The sequence below is a fragment of the Vidua macroura genome, chromosome 2 (assembly GCF_024509145.1).
Source record: "Vidua macroura isolate BioBank_ID:100142 chromosome 2, ASM2450914v1, whole genome shotgun sequence".
NCBI lineage: Eukaryota > Metazoa > Chordata > Aves > Passeriformes > Viduidae > Vidua > Vidua macroura.
The window spans coordinates 61,169,471-61,185,992 of record NC_071572.1 but is presented as its reverse complement, the minus strand read 5'-3'; the positions used below and the strand labels follow the sequence as shown (position 1 = coordinate 61,185,992).

The window sequence follows — 16,522 nt, the reverse complement described above, 5'->3', positions numbered from 1 at the left end:
CCAGAGAATGGGTGCCATGGAGAAGGCAGTGAGCTGCCCTTTTGGGGACAGAGCAGTGGCACCCCAGTCCAACAGTTCTCTGCTGTGGTTGCTGAGCCTTGCCAGTGTAGCCAGAATGCTGTGCCAGTGCCAGAGTTGGTGTCTGTGCTGGACTGCCACTGTAGATCACCAGGAGTGGGTGGGAGCTACCAAGAAAAGTGTGTTTCAGGGCTTTGACCCTTGCAGTGTGAGGCACAATGGGCATTTCAAAGCCAGAGGTTGGGAGCGGTCTCTTTGTATCATGGCAGCCATAGGAACTCCTTCTCACAGCCCATGGCTGATCTGTGTGCTGCTGCTGCCTGCCAGTGCTTGTGACCTTAGAACTTGTCATGGAAACCCTTTGAGCTTCATCTCACAGCCATCATGGTGGGGAACATCATTGGAGCTCAGCCTGAGTGGCAGAAGGTAGCTGGGACTCTGCTTTCCCTGGTTTCCAGGGATGTGGGGATACTAATCCCCACAGATGTGGGGGTGCAGGGCTGATGGGAGGCAGGGATGCAGGTCCCCAGGGATGGAGGGATGCAGAAGGCTGGATGTAACTGCAGGGCTGGGAGCATCATTCCCTGCTGAGTTTTCTGTGGCAGCCCTGAGTGGGGGTGTCCTACTGCCCCCTCCTCACGCTGAGCCACCACAGGGGCTGTTGGTGAGTCATGCGTGGGAGCAGGAGGGCTGTCAATCACCTGCAGGCGATGCCAGGGTGCAGGATGGTGGCAACGGTGCTGGCAGTGTCACCTGCAGTGCTGGAAGGGGTGGAGGAGCCACTAAGAGGGAGACAGAGGGAAGGCACCTGTGTCCCCACCTGGGGACCTCCTACCCTGATGTTCTCAAGTCCAGTGAAGACAGGAGGGGCCAGGTTACTGCACTGCTGCGCTGAGTTGGTACAGCATTGCCCTGTGGAGAGATGGATCCATCCAGGAGCCCGTCACTCCAGAGCAGGATGGATCAGGCCTCTCTCCAGCTCTCACTATTCATAGTACTGCAGAGGCGTGTGTCATGTGACACCGCACATCGGCAAGTGATTAATTGCAGAGACATTTACAAACAACTTAATAAACTGACATTGGTGAGGGTTTGGCATGTGAGGGTGTGTTCTGGCTTCTCAATAAGCACAGGCTGGGACTCAGCTGGGACTTGGCTGAGACCCACAGCCTCTTCCTGGAGTGCTGGAGCCCTTGGCACTGTCCCTTGTCCTTGCCCATGGTCTGGTGGCGGTAGTAGCATCAGTGACCTTGTGTGTCAGACATACAGATTAGTTGAATGCCAGGCTTGAGTCATGGTCATGGTGCCACCAAGGACGATGCTGCCATTCCTGAATGCTGCCATTCTTGAGGTGCTGCCTGCCCTGAGTGCTGCCATTCCTGGGTACTGTGTCTTGTGGTGGGGACACCCCACATTCACCGTCCTCATCTCAGGTACCCTGAGGAGGAGCCAGGTGGTGGCTGGACAGCCCAGCATGATGCCACAACCACCCCATGGCACCAGTACAGATTGTCTCCAGGGGTTCTCCCCTGCATCCCACACCCACAGCAGCTCTGTGTCCCACTGAATGCCTTCTATCCCTGCACTCCCCCTCCCCCCTCAGAAATGAACTCTGCAGATTATCAGGTCCTGGGTTATTAGAGAGCAGCCACACTCCAACAGACTTTAAACTAGTCATTATTCCATCAACAGCCCCATTAAACTGTCACTGGCTTTTTCCAGCCTTTTTCCCATAATTTTTCCCTTTTCCTTGCCTCCTGCCTTTTCTCCATATATGCTTTTTTTATCAGAGCATGTGGCTGCCAACACACTCAGGATGCTCCCAAGGGGTTCACCTCATCCCTCAGCTATCAGTTTACCCATCCAGAAAATGGGATCAAGCTGGGGAAGGATTTGAGGAAATCTACCACTCCCCAGACTGACACAGGAACCCCCCTCCCCATGCTCTATTCCACTTTCAGCCTGGCCCAGTGATGGAAAGGGTCTCTGGATGTTGGGGAAGGGAGAGAAGAGTCCATGAGAGGGTTTTAAAAGCAGAAAGTGAAGGGGCAGAGGAAAGGACGAACTGCTTGAAGCTTTTTATCCTTCACAGTGCTCTCCCCCCTCCCCCTGCTCTGTCCACTCCCACCTTCCTCCCTGTCAATCTCCTACTCGCCAGTAGGCCTAATAAGAAAAATGAAGGAAATTTAAGTAGCTAGATAAATGTTGGGATGGTATGGGGGAAGGAAAGGCTGCAGAAGTGGGTTGTGCCTAGGAGGGTCCCATGGGATGGGGGATCTGCCTCTCCCAACTCCAATGGGGTGCTGGCAGTGCCAGGGACTCAATGCCACTTTGCAGGTAATAGATATTGGGAGCTTAGTGTCTTGGGAGAATGGAGAAGGTGTTTAGGAAGGGATGTTTGCCCTTGGCTTTGCATGGCCAGCGCTGGTCAAGGAGACATGACTAAAGCAAGATGGTGATGGGTGGCAGAGATGAGAGCCAGACTGGGATTTTCCCTGTCAGGGGGACCTTCCCAGTGGGCATAGGGACCAGTGAGCACAACCAGCTGACAACCTTCTTCCCAGAGAGGCCAGTGATGCCATTGCATCACAGAGCATGTGGGTCTGGCACCTGAACCAGGATGCTCTGTCTGATGGCTGTTTATCCATCGCTGTCATGGCACTGGCTCTGATGAGGATCTGGGTTTGTCTTTCTCCATTAAGTAGATGTCAATTTGCATTTATTTAAAAATAACAGAGCTTTCAATCTCTTTATTAACATTGGAGCAGCAATGCTTCTGGGTTGTCAGCCCAGAGATATTCCTGATGTGTCCCTACCCAGGGCTGGGCACAGAGCCTAGCTAGGATCCCCAGGGGCCAGGATCCCCAGGGAAATGTGTGCAACGTAGGACAGGCAAATACATACAATTGCTGAGTTGTCAGCATCCTCGCTGCTGTGTGTCCCCTGGGTGACAGCCCTGCTCCCCTCTGTGCTCTAAGACTTCTAGGGGTGGGGAGAATCAGGGATGAGTTTTTCAGGGTGTTGGGGGGACTCAGTGTCCCTGTGGGCTGTAGAAGGGTCACAGAAGGGATCTGAAGCATCTCTGGAGCCTCCCTGGGGCATCCTTCCCCAGGTGGAGGCAAGAGCTGCTCCCTGAGCTACAGACAAGACCCCAGCAGGTTCTGCAGGTTAAGGCAGGGAAATACCTATGGAATCAACCTTTTGGAGCCCCACGGCTAATGACCACAGTGCTCCAAGCAGTGACATGGATGTGCCACATGTCCTGCAGGATGGGCACCCATCCCCTACCCAGCCCTGCACCCGGATGCACCAGACATGGGTGCAGCTGCAGAGGAGCAGGCACAGCTCTGGCCATCCACTCATGGATGACACCTGTCTGGTGGTTCACCAGGACTCCAAAATCTCACTTTGCCCTTGTTCCACTGTCTTGGTTTGAAAAGACAGGAGTCTGTGAAGGAAGGCAAGGGCCTCCCGTGAAATGGAAAAGGTAAACCCCCTCCCTCCAAATTACCACAATTTCAAAATAAAAAGGCTCTCAGGCAAAGATATGGGAATGGGAATAACAGTTCTTTACTAGGAAAAAACTAAATTAAAAAAATGTAATTAGTACAAACAAAACTACTGATAGAGTCAGAAACCTGACACCCTGAGGAGTCAGGGTGTTAGTGATATCCAGTTAAATGGTGGCTGCTCCTCCTGCTCCTGGAGTGGCAGATGAAATGCTGCTGAAGCGATGACCCAGTAGAAGGGTGTAGTTTTCTCTGAAGGTCTGGTGATAGAGTAGATGGGCCTAGTCTTCCTCTGGGAATACAGTGAAGAGGCTGAGTTGATGTCTCAAAAAATGCTGATTTTATGCAGGTAGGGATGCTTGGCTCCTCCCTCTGGGTGGAGCATCTCACAATGGGATGATGTAACTTTCAGTCATGCAGTGAGCCATTCAATAGCCTATTAACAGAAGATATCTCCCCGGAGGGAGACATGGTTCTTGGAAGAGATAAGAAAACTGCCCAACAGAAGATACCTGCCCCACCTCTTGACAGATGGCAAATAGAATATATGCTTATCTTACAAGCCAGGACATCCACCTGGTGGGAGATTCCCAAGGAGCCCATGTTGGGCTATGACTCCAGATGTGTGTATGAGCATGCCGTATGCTTTCACTGACATGGCATGCCTGGATCTGCAATTCCATGCATGACCATGCATCCAAACACATGCATATATGCTCAGGTGCACACGTGTATTTATCCCACCTAAATACGTACCCAGGTGAGCAGCAACTCCATGGACATGTGGCCCTGAATGATGTCACCGCACTTCCATGTGGGCTGCCACTGAAATCGCAATGAGCTGTGCCTTATTGAAGACAAGGGAGATGGCAAACCTCTGTCTTGAGTGTTCATGGAGGCCAGGTCTTGATCAAAGGAAAAATAATAAAGAAAAAATAACAACAACAAAAAAACCCCAAACAAAAACAAAACAAATGACAAAATAAAGAAAAATAATAAAGTAAAGGGAAATAATAAAATAAGCAAAGGTACACCTAAAAAATCCCTGAGACTTTATATATAAAAAAAATACAGGGGAAAAAAAGCTCTTTGAGGAAAATCACTTCAAATTGGCTATTTATCTGTGCAGCATCCCGCTGGGAGGTTTCCATGGCTACCTGGCAGCCAGCAGCCCTGGCGGCAGCATGCCAGCCCCATGTGCCTCCCAGCGTGTCCCTGCGGTCCCCCCGGGCTATGAACCTTTGTGCTGCACTGGTGGCGCCTGATGCGGCCGGTGTTGAGCGAACACCATCGTCCTCAGCCCCGCCATGAGGTGCTGCCCTTGAAGGCCAGATCCTGAGGATTAGTACCCACCTGGTGGGATGCTCAAGGGACCAGAGGCTGGCATTGGAGGCATGGTGGGAACGGTCCTTGCAGAACCACCTGTGCAGGTCAGGAGCAGAGCTGAGTCCCCATCTGGGAGGGAGGGATGCCTCAAGGCACTTCTGCTCCCCAGAAGAGCACTGAGTTCCCTCTTTACGCTTGGAAACCTCATCACTACTTCTCCCCCCCCCCCCAAGAAGCCCTGGAGCTTAGTGGGGAGTGAGGCTGTCATCCAGAGGACATGCTATCACCACATGGAGGAGCTGAGCTCTCTCCTTCCTGCTCACCAGCCATGGTTTGAGACAGGTGTTTGGGAAACCTTTGGGAAGAGTCTTTTGAAGCCTCGTGCTATCACTTAGGGATGATGCTGCTGGATTTGGAGGGTTAATGTGCATGAGCTAGAGAGTTCCCATGATGCTCAGCGCTCTCATGGATCCCTTCCATGACCCTGAAGGACCATCTCAAAGGCAGCCTCTCTCCATGGGACCCCCATTGCCCCTTCTGGGTGCACCCGTGGGCCATGACAAGGGGACACTGATTGACCCTGACCCCTACTGAAGGTGCAGGGAAACTTCTCATCTGCCCCAGCACTGTTGGAAGGCAGAATACTGGGACACCTCAGGAACAAGGAGCTCCATCCTGCTTTTCCTGTGTCACCAAGGCTGCCTGGTTCCTGCCCTGTCCTCTGTCTCCCACCTCATCTGCCACCCACCCTGGGGGCATGGGAGTGTTGGGTGCAAAGGAAAAGCCCCTCCACTCCTTCTGCCATCTCCAAAGCAGGGGTCGACCCCTGCCTCTGGGTGATCAGAAGGGGGAAGAGGGGATTTGGGACTTCTGGGCTCAGTCTGCACCCCAGTGTCACCCTGGGACTGGATGCCTTGGTGCTGCCATGCCCTCTTCCACAGGCAGTAATGTGAGGGCTGGGAAGGGCTCAGGGGTGGCAACAAGTCTCTCCAAAACCTTGAGCATCTTTGGAATGAGGAATCAGTGGAGGGGGTCAGGTCTGAGTCCTTGGAATGGGGGAGGACTACGGGGATGGTACCTGGGCTGTGGTACCTGGTAGAGTCCTGGGAGCATCCTTATGACTCCTGACAGTTCTCAGGACCAGGGTCTGATCCTGCAGCCCTGCTTAAATCCCTGTTTCCCGCTGCCTGTGTGCTGAGTGTCCCACCTGGCATATAGCCCAGGTACGGAAGCTGCCACCTGGAGAATGGCACTGCAGGTATATTTTCCCATACTTTGGGCTCAGGGACACATCATACTATGGGAGGACAGAAAAATTTGAGGTGCAATGAAAAGAGAGGTTGGAAAGTGGAAGTAGAGTGTCCCATCATGCCCCTTAGTGTCCATGAGCACCTTATTCTCCTGGCTCAGCACTGGGGAAGGTCACCTGCATGATGTCCTGAGTGCGATAAAGCCAGCGGGTCCCTGTCCCCTCCTGCACCCAGCTGACAGATGTGACCAGGCAGGAGACACTGGCAGAGGCTGGAGGGCAGGTTCAGTGGCAAGTGCTGGACAGGGCTGCAGGAGCTGGCACCAGCCACTCTCCTGCTGCCCTGTCAATCCCAGGGGCCTGCAGGCTGAGGGAGCTGTGGGTGGGGGGGGGTATAGGCTGGGGGGCTGCTGAGACCAGCTTATGATGGTGTGAAACAACCCTGGAGAAGGTGGCTGACTCAGCTCTCTTCCTCTTCTTCCTCCCTTTTCCCTTCCCCTTCCTCTTTTATTTCCTCTTCCTCTTTCATTTTCCCTTCCCCCTCTCCCCTTCATCTTCTTTCCCCTTCTTTGCCCTTTTCCCCCCTTCTCCCTCTCCCTTTTCACTTTTTCCTTCCCCTTTCCCTTCTTTTCCCTTCTTTTCCCTTCTTTTCCCTTCCTTTTCCTCTTCTTTCCCTTTCCCTCTCCAAATCCCATTTCCAAAGCCAAAGAAAGCCCTTGCCTCCTCAGGCTAGGGCTAGCTCCTTCCTGTGATTTTCAGAAGCTCCTTCCCAACTCCAGCACCTTCCTAGCCAGTAGCACCAAACCTGGATGGCTCCAGCATGGGATGGGCTGGCACTGGTGACAGCATTGCCCCAGTGTGGGATGTAGTGGATATGTTGCACCCCAAGAGGCCCCAAACAGCTCCCTGGGACAGCCATCCCCACCCCAAAATATACATGGGGTGTTTCTCCCTGTTCTGCCCCAGTCACAGGTGAGCTGTTGGACCTGTGGGCACAGGGAATAATTTTCTGGTTCACTGTGAATTTATTTCCTTTTTTTTTTTTTTTTAATTGAGAACATCTTGTACCGACGTTGCAATAAAAAAAAGGCTCCAGGTTCCTCTGTGTGTTTTTTCTGTTCTTTATCTGTTCCCAGGATAAATGTCAATGGAAATGAAAAAGCTTTTCTCTGTTTTGCTATTTTCTTCCCTCCCTGAAAGGCTTCTCTGGTTTATGAGGGGAAATGGTGGAAAACTCAGAAAGGCAAAAAAAATATCCCCAAAACTTGCTGAAATTGAACCTTGTCATGGATATGTCTATATACATGGCAGGACCAGGAGGAATTAAACAGATATGTAGATGTGGCACTTGTGGATGAATTTTAGTGGTCGGCTTGGCAGTGGTTTGGAACTGTTGGACTTGGTGGTCTTTGAGGGCTTTTCAAACCTTAATGATTCTGTGATTCCATGATTCAAAGTAGGAAAGTGTACCATGGCTCAGACCATCCAGGAAGCTGGACTGGGTGTCTTCAGAGGAAGGGAAGTACCTCCTTGCATGCACAGCAAGAGAGCTCACAGCTCTGAGCGTGATGTAGAGTCCATTTGTAGGAAAAGTATTCAAGGAGCAAATTACTTTGTATCAGCAAATACATCTCCATTAGTGCTGGAATTGGTGTCCTGCACAATACATGCTCGAGGACAAAGCTTGCCTATTCAGAGCCCACAGAATTCAATCCGGTTGCTGAGGAGTATCAACAGAAAGCAAAGCAAGGGTCGTTGCATATTCATTCCACAAATATCGGCATGAGACCACAGAGATGGAACACTGCCTACGGAACACTGGCAACACTTTGCTTTCCCAGCAGTAAATAAAGACACACAGCCCATGTTGGTGCCCAGTGCAGGATCCTCAGCAGCTTCAGCAAAGAGGAACAAGAGAGATTTGTAGGAGACATTGTGTCAGGACTTCTGACTGTTATCATGTCTCCCAGGACCCTCTCCCTCCAGCCAGGAGGTCAGGCTAAGGTGCCCCTCTCAGGTGCACTTGGAAAAAGTTTCTTGGTGGATCTCACTGGCCATCACTGGGGCTTTATTCTTGTGAGATTGATCAATGAAGCCCTGGTTTGACCAGCTTTGTAGCAGGACATTGGACCAGGCATGTCTGTGCTCTATAGCAACCCTGCTAGACAGGCAACATTACAGGGAGGGGACGAGCCACCGCAAACAGTACACCCTCAACCAGGCACATTCCTTCTACTCCCCACAGGGTGGAGAGGGGTTACCCAGAGATATCTACCCAGAGATGACCATCCAGCAATGCCCATCCAGTGATGCCCACCCAGCAATATCCACACAGCAATGCCCACCCAGAAATGCCTTGTGTGCTTACAAGCAAAAATTAGCAGGCATTTATTAAAAAAAAACAAAAAAAAAAACAAAAAACAAAAAAAAAAAAAAAAACAAAAACAAAAAAAACCAAAAAAAAACCACAAACAAAACCAAACCAAAACAAAACAAAACAAAAAAAAAAAAAAACAAAAACAAAAAACCACCAAAATCAACCTCAAACTGAGCATTTTTAATTAAACACACCAAAACATTCCAGGAGGGTTTTTCCTATTCTTAGCTTCCATGACACTCCTGGGACTTCACACACTGTGCTGCCATTTGCAGAAGGACTCTAAGAAGCTTCTTGGATATGGGGCACAGTTTTCCCTGGAGTAGAAAATAGTACAGACAGATGTGGAACTGAGAAAAACATGTCTCTTACACACCAGGAATGACATTTGGAGAGGGGAATAAGAAAGGAGAGAACTAGGCATCGCACTGGCCACATGGAAGGAGTCTCAAGGGATTTGGAGCATGTGGGATGGTGGGGATACATATGGATATGGCACTTGGGTCCATAGTGAAGTGTTGGATGGAGTGCTTGTCAGTGGTGGGGGAATGGTTGGACTTGATGGTCTCAAAGGGCTTATCCCACACAAATTCCATGATTCCATGGTAATATGCAGACATGATGGTCCTTGCCTGTCATCTGGAGATGGATGGTTCCTCCTGGTGGTCTTTGCACCCAAATCTGCTCTGATCTTCTCAGCTGCTTCTGTCTGGGGACCACTGCAAGACAAAAACATCTCTTGGGGAATAAGAGAGGCTGGGATAAACAAGCATGGGAACCAGCTTTTCAGAAAAGGAGGGGATTCCTCGTAGACTACAAGATGATGGGGGTTGGCAGGGTGTGGGATGGCCCACACATGGCAGCCACCCTACTTCCACCATCCACTACTGCCACTGCAGAATGTTGGGACCAACTTGGCCACCAGCCACTTTGGTGGGAGAAGATGAATGAGTGCTGGAATGGCTCCCAGTCCTCAGGGCATCCCATGGTGCCCCACAGCAGGTTCCCCCCACAAAGGAGTGCAGGACATGAGCTCAGCCAGATGATGAAAACCTAAGTCATTAAGTCTGAGACTCAGGGTGGAAATAGGGATTACATTAAAGTGATGGTCCTTAAAATAATCTCAAATTAGTCCCAGCTCTACTCTCAGCTCTTGGGGGAAAATTTGGGCAAGTAATTACATGTCTGGGCCTCGGTTTCCCCTTGCAGATAACAAAGTCAGAGGAGCTTGTGTAACTGATACAATCAACTGCCTATATCTGTAGACCATAGGGATATTAATCCTGGTGAATTTGACAGGAACTGATGCGATTTGAGTGCTAATCCCTTAATATCTATTGCTGCTCTAACGTCCCAGCTAGTGGATTCACAATGGAGTAGGGAAGCAGCAGCCCATCCACAATGACTTTAAAGCACATTCCTCCCTTCTCCCCACAGGTAAATTGTGCTGGAGAGATGAAGGTCTGCAAGGCTAGTGAAAAGCAACCTAAATAGCTCTTTTTGGTGCAAAATCTCAATACACTAAGTAAAGTTCCCAGTTTTGGAGTGTGGGTTGGGCCTGTGGTAAGGCACACAGCACAGGGAGAGAGTGCAGAGGATGCAAGTACCTGCAGAGGGATGCAGTGGAGCCTGCAGACCCCAGACACACTCCTAGATTCACTTGTGTGGCTGTGCTGGCTGAGAACAAAGGTCCATGGCTCCATGTTGCCAGTGGCCCAGAGATGCTGAGGGCAAGGGAAAGAGAAGAGCAAAGACATGCATCTTTGTTAGTGCCACAGGCAGTGGGATTCAGGATACACCTGGCATGTTTACTGGCAACACCAAGCTCTGTGGTGTGATCACCATGCTGTAGGGAAGAGATGGAATACAGGGGGACCTGGACAGGCTGAAGAAGGGGCACTGTGTCAGCCTCATGAAATTCAACAAGGTTAAGTGCAAGGTCTTACACCTGGGTTGGAGTATTCCCAAGCACAAACACAGACTGGGTGGAGAATGGATTGAGAGCAGCCCTGGGGAAAGACTTGACAGATGAAAAGCTCAGGATGCCCTGGCCAAGTGCACTGACAGCCCAGGCACCCCCCATGTCCTGGGCTGATCCCCAGGAGTGTGGGCAGCAGGTAAGGAAGGGATTCTTCTGTTCTGCTCTGCTTTGCTCTGCTCTGGTAAGACCTTTCCTGCAGTGCTCCTTCCAGCTCTGGGGCCCCAGCATCAGAAGAACATGAAGCTGATGGAGGGAGTCCAGAGGACACTGTGGAGATGCTCTGAGGACTGAAACACATCTGCTATGGGCATCCCTCCTATGGCTGAGAGAGCTGGGAGCTCTAAGCCTGAAGAAGGGAAGGCTCTGAGGAAACATTAGAGCCCCTTCCATTGCCTAAAGGAACTCCAAGAGAGCTGAAGAGGGACACTGGACAATGGCCTAGAGTGACAGAACAATGGGGAATGGCTTTAGTCTGACAATAGGGACAGATAGGATACTGGGAAGAAATTCCTGGCTGTGAGGTGGTGAGGCCCTGGCACAGGTTGCCCAGAAAAGTGGTGGCTGCCCCATCCCTGGAAGCATTCAAGGCCAGACTGGATGGGGCTTGCAGAAACCTGGTCTAGTGGAAAATGTCCCTGCCCATGGCAGTGGAGTGGAACTGGAGGAGCTTCAAATGTCCCTTCCAACCTAAACCATTCCATGGTTCTACGATCCTGAGTCAAGATCTTCATCAGCTGGATGATCTCTTCGCAGTCTTTGTCTAGGACCTGGTCCCTAGGAGCTTCCCTTTTTGTCTCTAGTGCTTGCACTGGAAGAAGCTGAAATGCTTAAATATCTTTGAAAGCTCAGGTTGCTGTTGCTCCTTCTTTATTCCCTCCCCTTGTGCCAGGAGGTGTGAGGTTTCATAGAAACCTCTGACCTGAATTCAGTGTAGGATGGGTGTACTTTCCCAGGGTCCCTCTTGGGAGTGTAGCTCCCATGCATTGGGTCTTTGGCTGGAAAGCACAGGCAGTGCTGGCACTGCAGCAATTTTTACCCTTCTCCAACCACTCTCTGACACTGTCCCACCCTGCTGACAGCTCACTTTGCCAGACCCCAGCCCATGTCTCCCAGGACAGGAGATTAGCAGGTTCAAACTGGGGACCACCCATGTGGGTGGGACTGCTTACAGGGCATCCACTCTCTGGCAGGGACCTGTTTGCGGTCCAGTGCTGTCCTATATTATAGAATCACAGAACCATGATTTGGAAAAGCCCTCTGAGACCACTGAATCCAACCATTTCCCAGCACTGCCAAGCCCACCACTAAACCATGTCCCCAAGTATCACGTTTACATGGCTTTTAAATCCCCCCAGGCATGGTGCCTGCAGTGTGTGACAACCGTATTGGGGAAGAAATTGTCCCATATACCAAATCCAAACCTCTCCTGAAAAACTTGAGGCCATTTCCCTTACAAAAGAGGAAATATATTGCTCAGTGCTGCTTAGTGCCCTTAGGAAAGCCTGTGGTTCAAGCGTTGTCTAGTGCATCTCATTACCCCTGAGACAGGAACCTGTGAGACCAGTGCTGCTCAGTACCTCTGGGACAGGGATAGGTGGGAACAGTGCTGCCCAGTAGTGCTTTTTCCTGCCGATGCCACCGGGGCAGTAACAGCATGGTAGACGGGGCTTGCGGTCCCAGCAGGACCAGAGGCGCCGGGTGGGACGGCGGCTCCTGCGGGGAGAATGGGGAGGGCAGGACCCGTGGACAATCTCTAGACAAAGACAGCTGCCCCCCGGCACGGCGCGGCGCACGGGCGAGGCCGGGCGCGGCCCGGGGTGGGCGGTGGCGGGCCGCAGGTGCGGCCCCTTCGGCCCCTCCGGCCCCTCCGCGGAGCGGCTCGGCCCCCGCCCAGCCCCGCGGAGCCGCAGCAGCGCCGTCAATCAGCGTCGCCCCCGCTCCGTCCTCCCCTCCCGCACGCCTCGGCGCGCTGCATCGGGCTCGGTGACAGCAGCGAGCTGAGCGCGGCGGGAGTCTCCGCTCCCAGCGAGCACCGAGAATCGGGCGCGGCGGCGGCGGCGGAGCTGGGAGGGCTGCCGAAGCATGCAGAGCCATGGGCCAGGGCTGCGGACACTCCATTCTCTGCCGGAGCCAGCCGTACCAGGCAGCCGCCTCTGACATGTGAGTTCCCTCCCGCCGGCATCGGGGATGGGGGACCACGGTGAGAGGGAGGGATGCTCTAGGAGTAATGCTGGGCAAAGGAGCGAAGGAGATGTCAGGGACGCAGGAAAAAGTTCCTCCTGCCTGACAGCTGTCAGGGAGGGGGTGGCAAGGAAATGACAAGCGGCTGCAACCCCTCCCTTTTCCCCACTTGCCACCTATGTTAGTCCTGGGGCAGGTCATCACTGGTGTTTCTGTGCCAGAGGGCTGGTGTGAACTGAATCTCCCTGTTTCCCCATCACCCTCATCACATAATGATTTCCTGCAAGGGTAGAAGGCTCCTGACCCACTGGTGGGCCGCAGGGGGGTCTGGGTGACTTTGTGAAATTCAGGTCAGGCTTCTGAATTGTGGTTTCAGCAACTTCACACCGGGCTAGAGAAACCAGCACCTGCACACCCACCCACTCACCAAACAGATTTGGGGGTCCTAGTGTCACAGTGCCTGTCTGTATATGGTGAGGTGGGAATGGGGCTACAGGGGTCATGGTGGTGTCATGCTGCAGCAGACACAATGGACTTTGTATGAGAGCGTGGGTGACCTTGCTGAGGGATGACAGTGCTCTCTGGAAGCAGGGAAGGGTGATGCTCTGAAGAGCCCACGTGGGAAAAGGGGCTGAGCTGGCTAACAGGAAACTTGCAGTGTCTCAATTCCCATTGCCCACAGGCTTGGCTGGGGCTGGCAGAGACCCCCGTCTCTGTGCACACACATGTGCAGCACTCATGAGGCACCACAGCTGCTAGGGAGCAGGCTGTGCACAGATGGTTCACAGTACGTGCGTGCTCTGGCTCCTGGGTACCAAGAGATCTGGGGTGCTCCCAATCCCTTCTCCCCCTACTCCAGGGGAGCAGATCCCACATTTTGAAAAGCCCTCTGGGAGGGTGAGCTGAACTACAGGAAAGAGATACAGGTCTAGGGCAAAAAGGAGGAAGGCTTCTCAGTCTTTGGATTCCTTTGTCTGATGGTGCCAGCTCCACATGCTCAGGCTCTGGCTGAACTGCATGGCTCAGCTGCTCATGCCAGGACCACCAGAAGCAGGAGGCACGTTGCTGCACTGGAATGTGTCCAGGAGCAGCCTCCGGTCTCCTGGAGCAGGTGCTTTAGGTGATGACAGGACTATTGGGATGCAGGGAAGCTTCCGTCCACTCCTGCTCCAGCGCTATACATTTCCCTCACCAGGTTTTCACGCCTTCATGAGTTGACCTTTGGGTGAGAACCTTGTCCCTCTCCATAGAAAATACCCTCCAGCATCTCTCTTGCCTACATGCAGTGTGTGCCTTGGATCTGTTTCCTCAAGGTCCCAGTAGGTGCTGATCCTCCTATGCTTCCGTGGGTGCTGGGTCTGTCTCTGCAGGCAGCATCCTTCCCTCAGCTCTCCTGGCTCACTCCCTGGTTCTGTGTATGCTTTGTTCCCTGCAGAGATCCTTCTCTGGTGCTGCCTGAACATGTGCACATGTCCTTTTCTTTAAGCAAAACACAAAAAGGTCTTGAAATGCCATGTGATCCCCATGTTCCCTTCTGCCTCTGCTGCTGTTTTAAAAAAAATGTAAATGACAGAAAAGCTTGGTGTAGCTGGGTTGGCTGTGCCCAGGTAGGAATTGGCAGGCGAGGTAGGAATGATGAGTCCAGCTGCTTACCCTTTTACCCAGGATATGTCCTTCATAGATATTTGTCCCTGTTCCTGTAAATGCCAAGGGGTATATAGAGGTGGAAAAGCTTCCCAAGAGTTGTCCGAGGATGATGCCCTTGGACCCGCATTGCTCCCTAGAGGGGTTGCAGTGGTGAGGTTAGCGCTGTGGGGAGGGGTGCTGTCTGATCCCTGCCTCTCCTCCAGCCCTGATTGATGCTGGCTGGCAATGCTGCGTGAGGCTGGGATCCAGTGGTGGCCCAGCTCTCCCATGTGCATGGTGCATTTTTTGCAAGGAGATGCAGGTGCAGCATTTTCCAGGTCACGTTTTAACCCATTTCCTCCTTTTCTCCCACCGGGAAGTGTGTTCCCGGGTGGGTGGACACTGACCTCGTTAGAGGTGGGTGGGGTGTCAGGGTGCCTGGAGCTGCTGCTGTCACAGCATCTGACAGCAGCTAGGGCTGGGGAAGAAGCCACTGAGCTTTGCAGATGGAAAACACAGCGGAGGAGATGCAGCTCTGAGCATCCCTGCGGGAAGAATCCATCTCAGTGGAGGCTGGGAGGGGTCAGGGCTTCCTTCAGGGCACAACATTGTCTGGGACGCAGGGGGCATGAGCTGGGCTCAGCCACCCTTTGGAAGCCTTGGAGCACCTGTAAAGCTGAGGGCAGGCTGTCAAACCCCTTGGAGAACCCCCCAGACCCTTCATGGTTATTGCTAGTCCCTGGGCTGCATGTGTAAAATGTAATGGAAAATATCCACTCCATCACTCCATTGTCCTGTCAGTTTGGCCCGGATGTCTCTGCTCCCCTGCCAGGCACTTGCTTGTCAGGGAAAGGGGTTCAGTGGAATGAGGTTAATCTTGTCCTCCATTGTTGGGGGTCTTAGGTGATGTTCTCCAGCTTTTTCAAAGCCTGAGGCTTTTCCTGCGCTTGTAACTGGGACTCTTCAGGATCACCCACCTGCCTGTGCACCCAGCCCTGGAGCCTGCAGATGCCTGTCAGGGAAAATAGAGGGAAAACTGATTGCAAGCTTCCTGTATTCTGCATATGCCAGGAGCTTCCCACCACCCTGAACCTGTCCATAGGAGGTCTCCAGTGTGAGCAAGGAATTTCTCCTCCATCACCCAGGGCATCTCCCTGAGCATCTTCAGCTTCAGAATAGCCAGTTGTTTGGAAGTGTTGGGAATTGGGCCAGATTATGGCCCTCTTAGTGAAGACTTTCACCGAGTATACCCTGGCCATCATCTACAGCAGAGCCCTGCTCATCCCCTGTGAGCTGTGCTGCTTTGGGGGCTCTGGGAGGCTAAGCATCCATCTAGGGCTGAATGCAGGATTCCCTGGGGGCAACAGTGGATGCAGAAGCAATTTCTGGGAATCCCTTTTTCCTCCTGCTTCCCTCTGACCCTGGTCCTTGCTTTTACTTTTGTCTCATTCCCAGCTCCCACGTGGCTCAGCAGGAGCTGTGCTGGGCTGCGGACAAAAATGCCAGCAGGGCCCAGAGCTGCCTCGGACTTTCTGCCTATCCAGCTTTCTCCTGTCCTCCTTAATGGATGGGCCTGTCTGGAGGGGGGAGTGAGTTGGACAGTGAATGCTGGGAGATGCTTTGTTTGCTACCATGGCTCCATCTGCACAGCAGCAGCAGCAGCAGCAGCAGCAGCAGCAGCACCGGGGTCAGGCAGTGGAGAGGTTGCTGAGTGTGGGCAACAGGCAGCCTGGAGCTTGTTTTCCCCCAGCCGAGGTTGTCAGGGTGGGTGGGGGGGATCTCACCTGCCTTGCAGCAATGGGCAATGACAGCAAGATTTGATGTTTGTGGGGCTGGAGCCTGAATTGTGGGATTATTGGTTTGGGTTGGGAAGAACCTTAAGGCCCATCCAGTTCCTATGTCCCCACCATGGGTAGGGACACCTTTCAGTACACCAGGTTGTTCCTCATCCAATCTGGCCTTGTAGGGAAGGTCTATGAATGTGTAGGAAGGTGTTTGGAAACACCTTGTAGGAATCTATCCCCAAACATTGTCATCCACATAGGATCCCCAGGGAATGGACCAGTATGGCAGCCTATGGGACTTCCTGAGTGTTGGCTCAGGAATGTCCCTGAGGCTGGTTATTTGGCAGCAGCAGCCCTTGGTCTGCTCCTGTCCCCAAATCCTGCTCCTGGACCCATATCCTGAGCCCTGCCTGCATCACTGGTGTGTGGAGTCAGAAGGGAGGAAGGACATGGGAGAATCTTGGGTAGGTT

At 52.6% G+C, this 16,522-nt stretch overlaps 1 protein-coding gene across 1 annotated transcript in view; it reads left to right on the top strand.

The window, feature by feature from the left end:
* The first annotated feature begins 12,409 nt into the window (after nt 1-12,409).
* The window catches only part of PDE2A (phosphodiesterase 2A), a 42,481-nt gene continuing 38,368 nt past the window's right edge, over nt 12,410-16,522 (top strand). Inside the window, exon 1 of the mRNA XM_053970960.1 lies at nt 12,410-12,620. Coding sequence (XP_053826935.1) covers nt 12,553-12,620 — 68 coding nt within the window. The 5' untranslated portion in view covers nt 12,410-12,552. The remainder of the gene's footprint in view (nt 12,621-16,522) is intronic.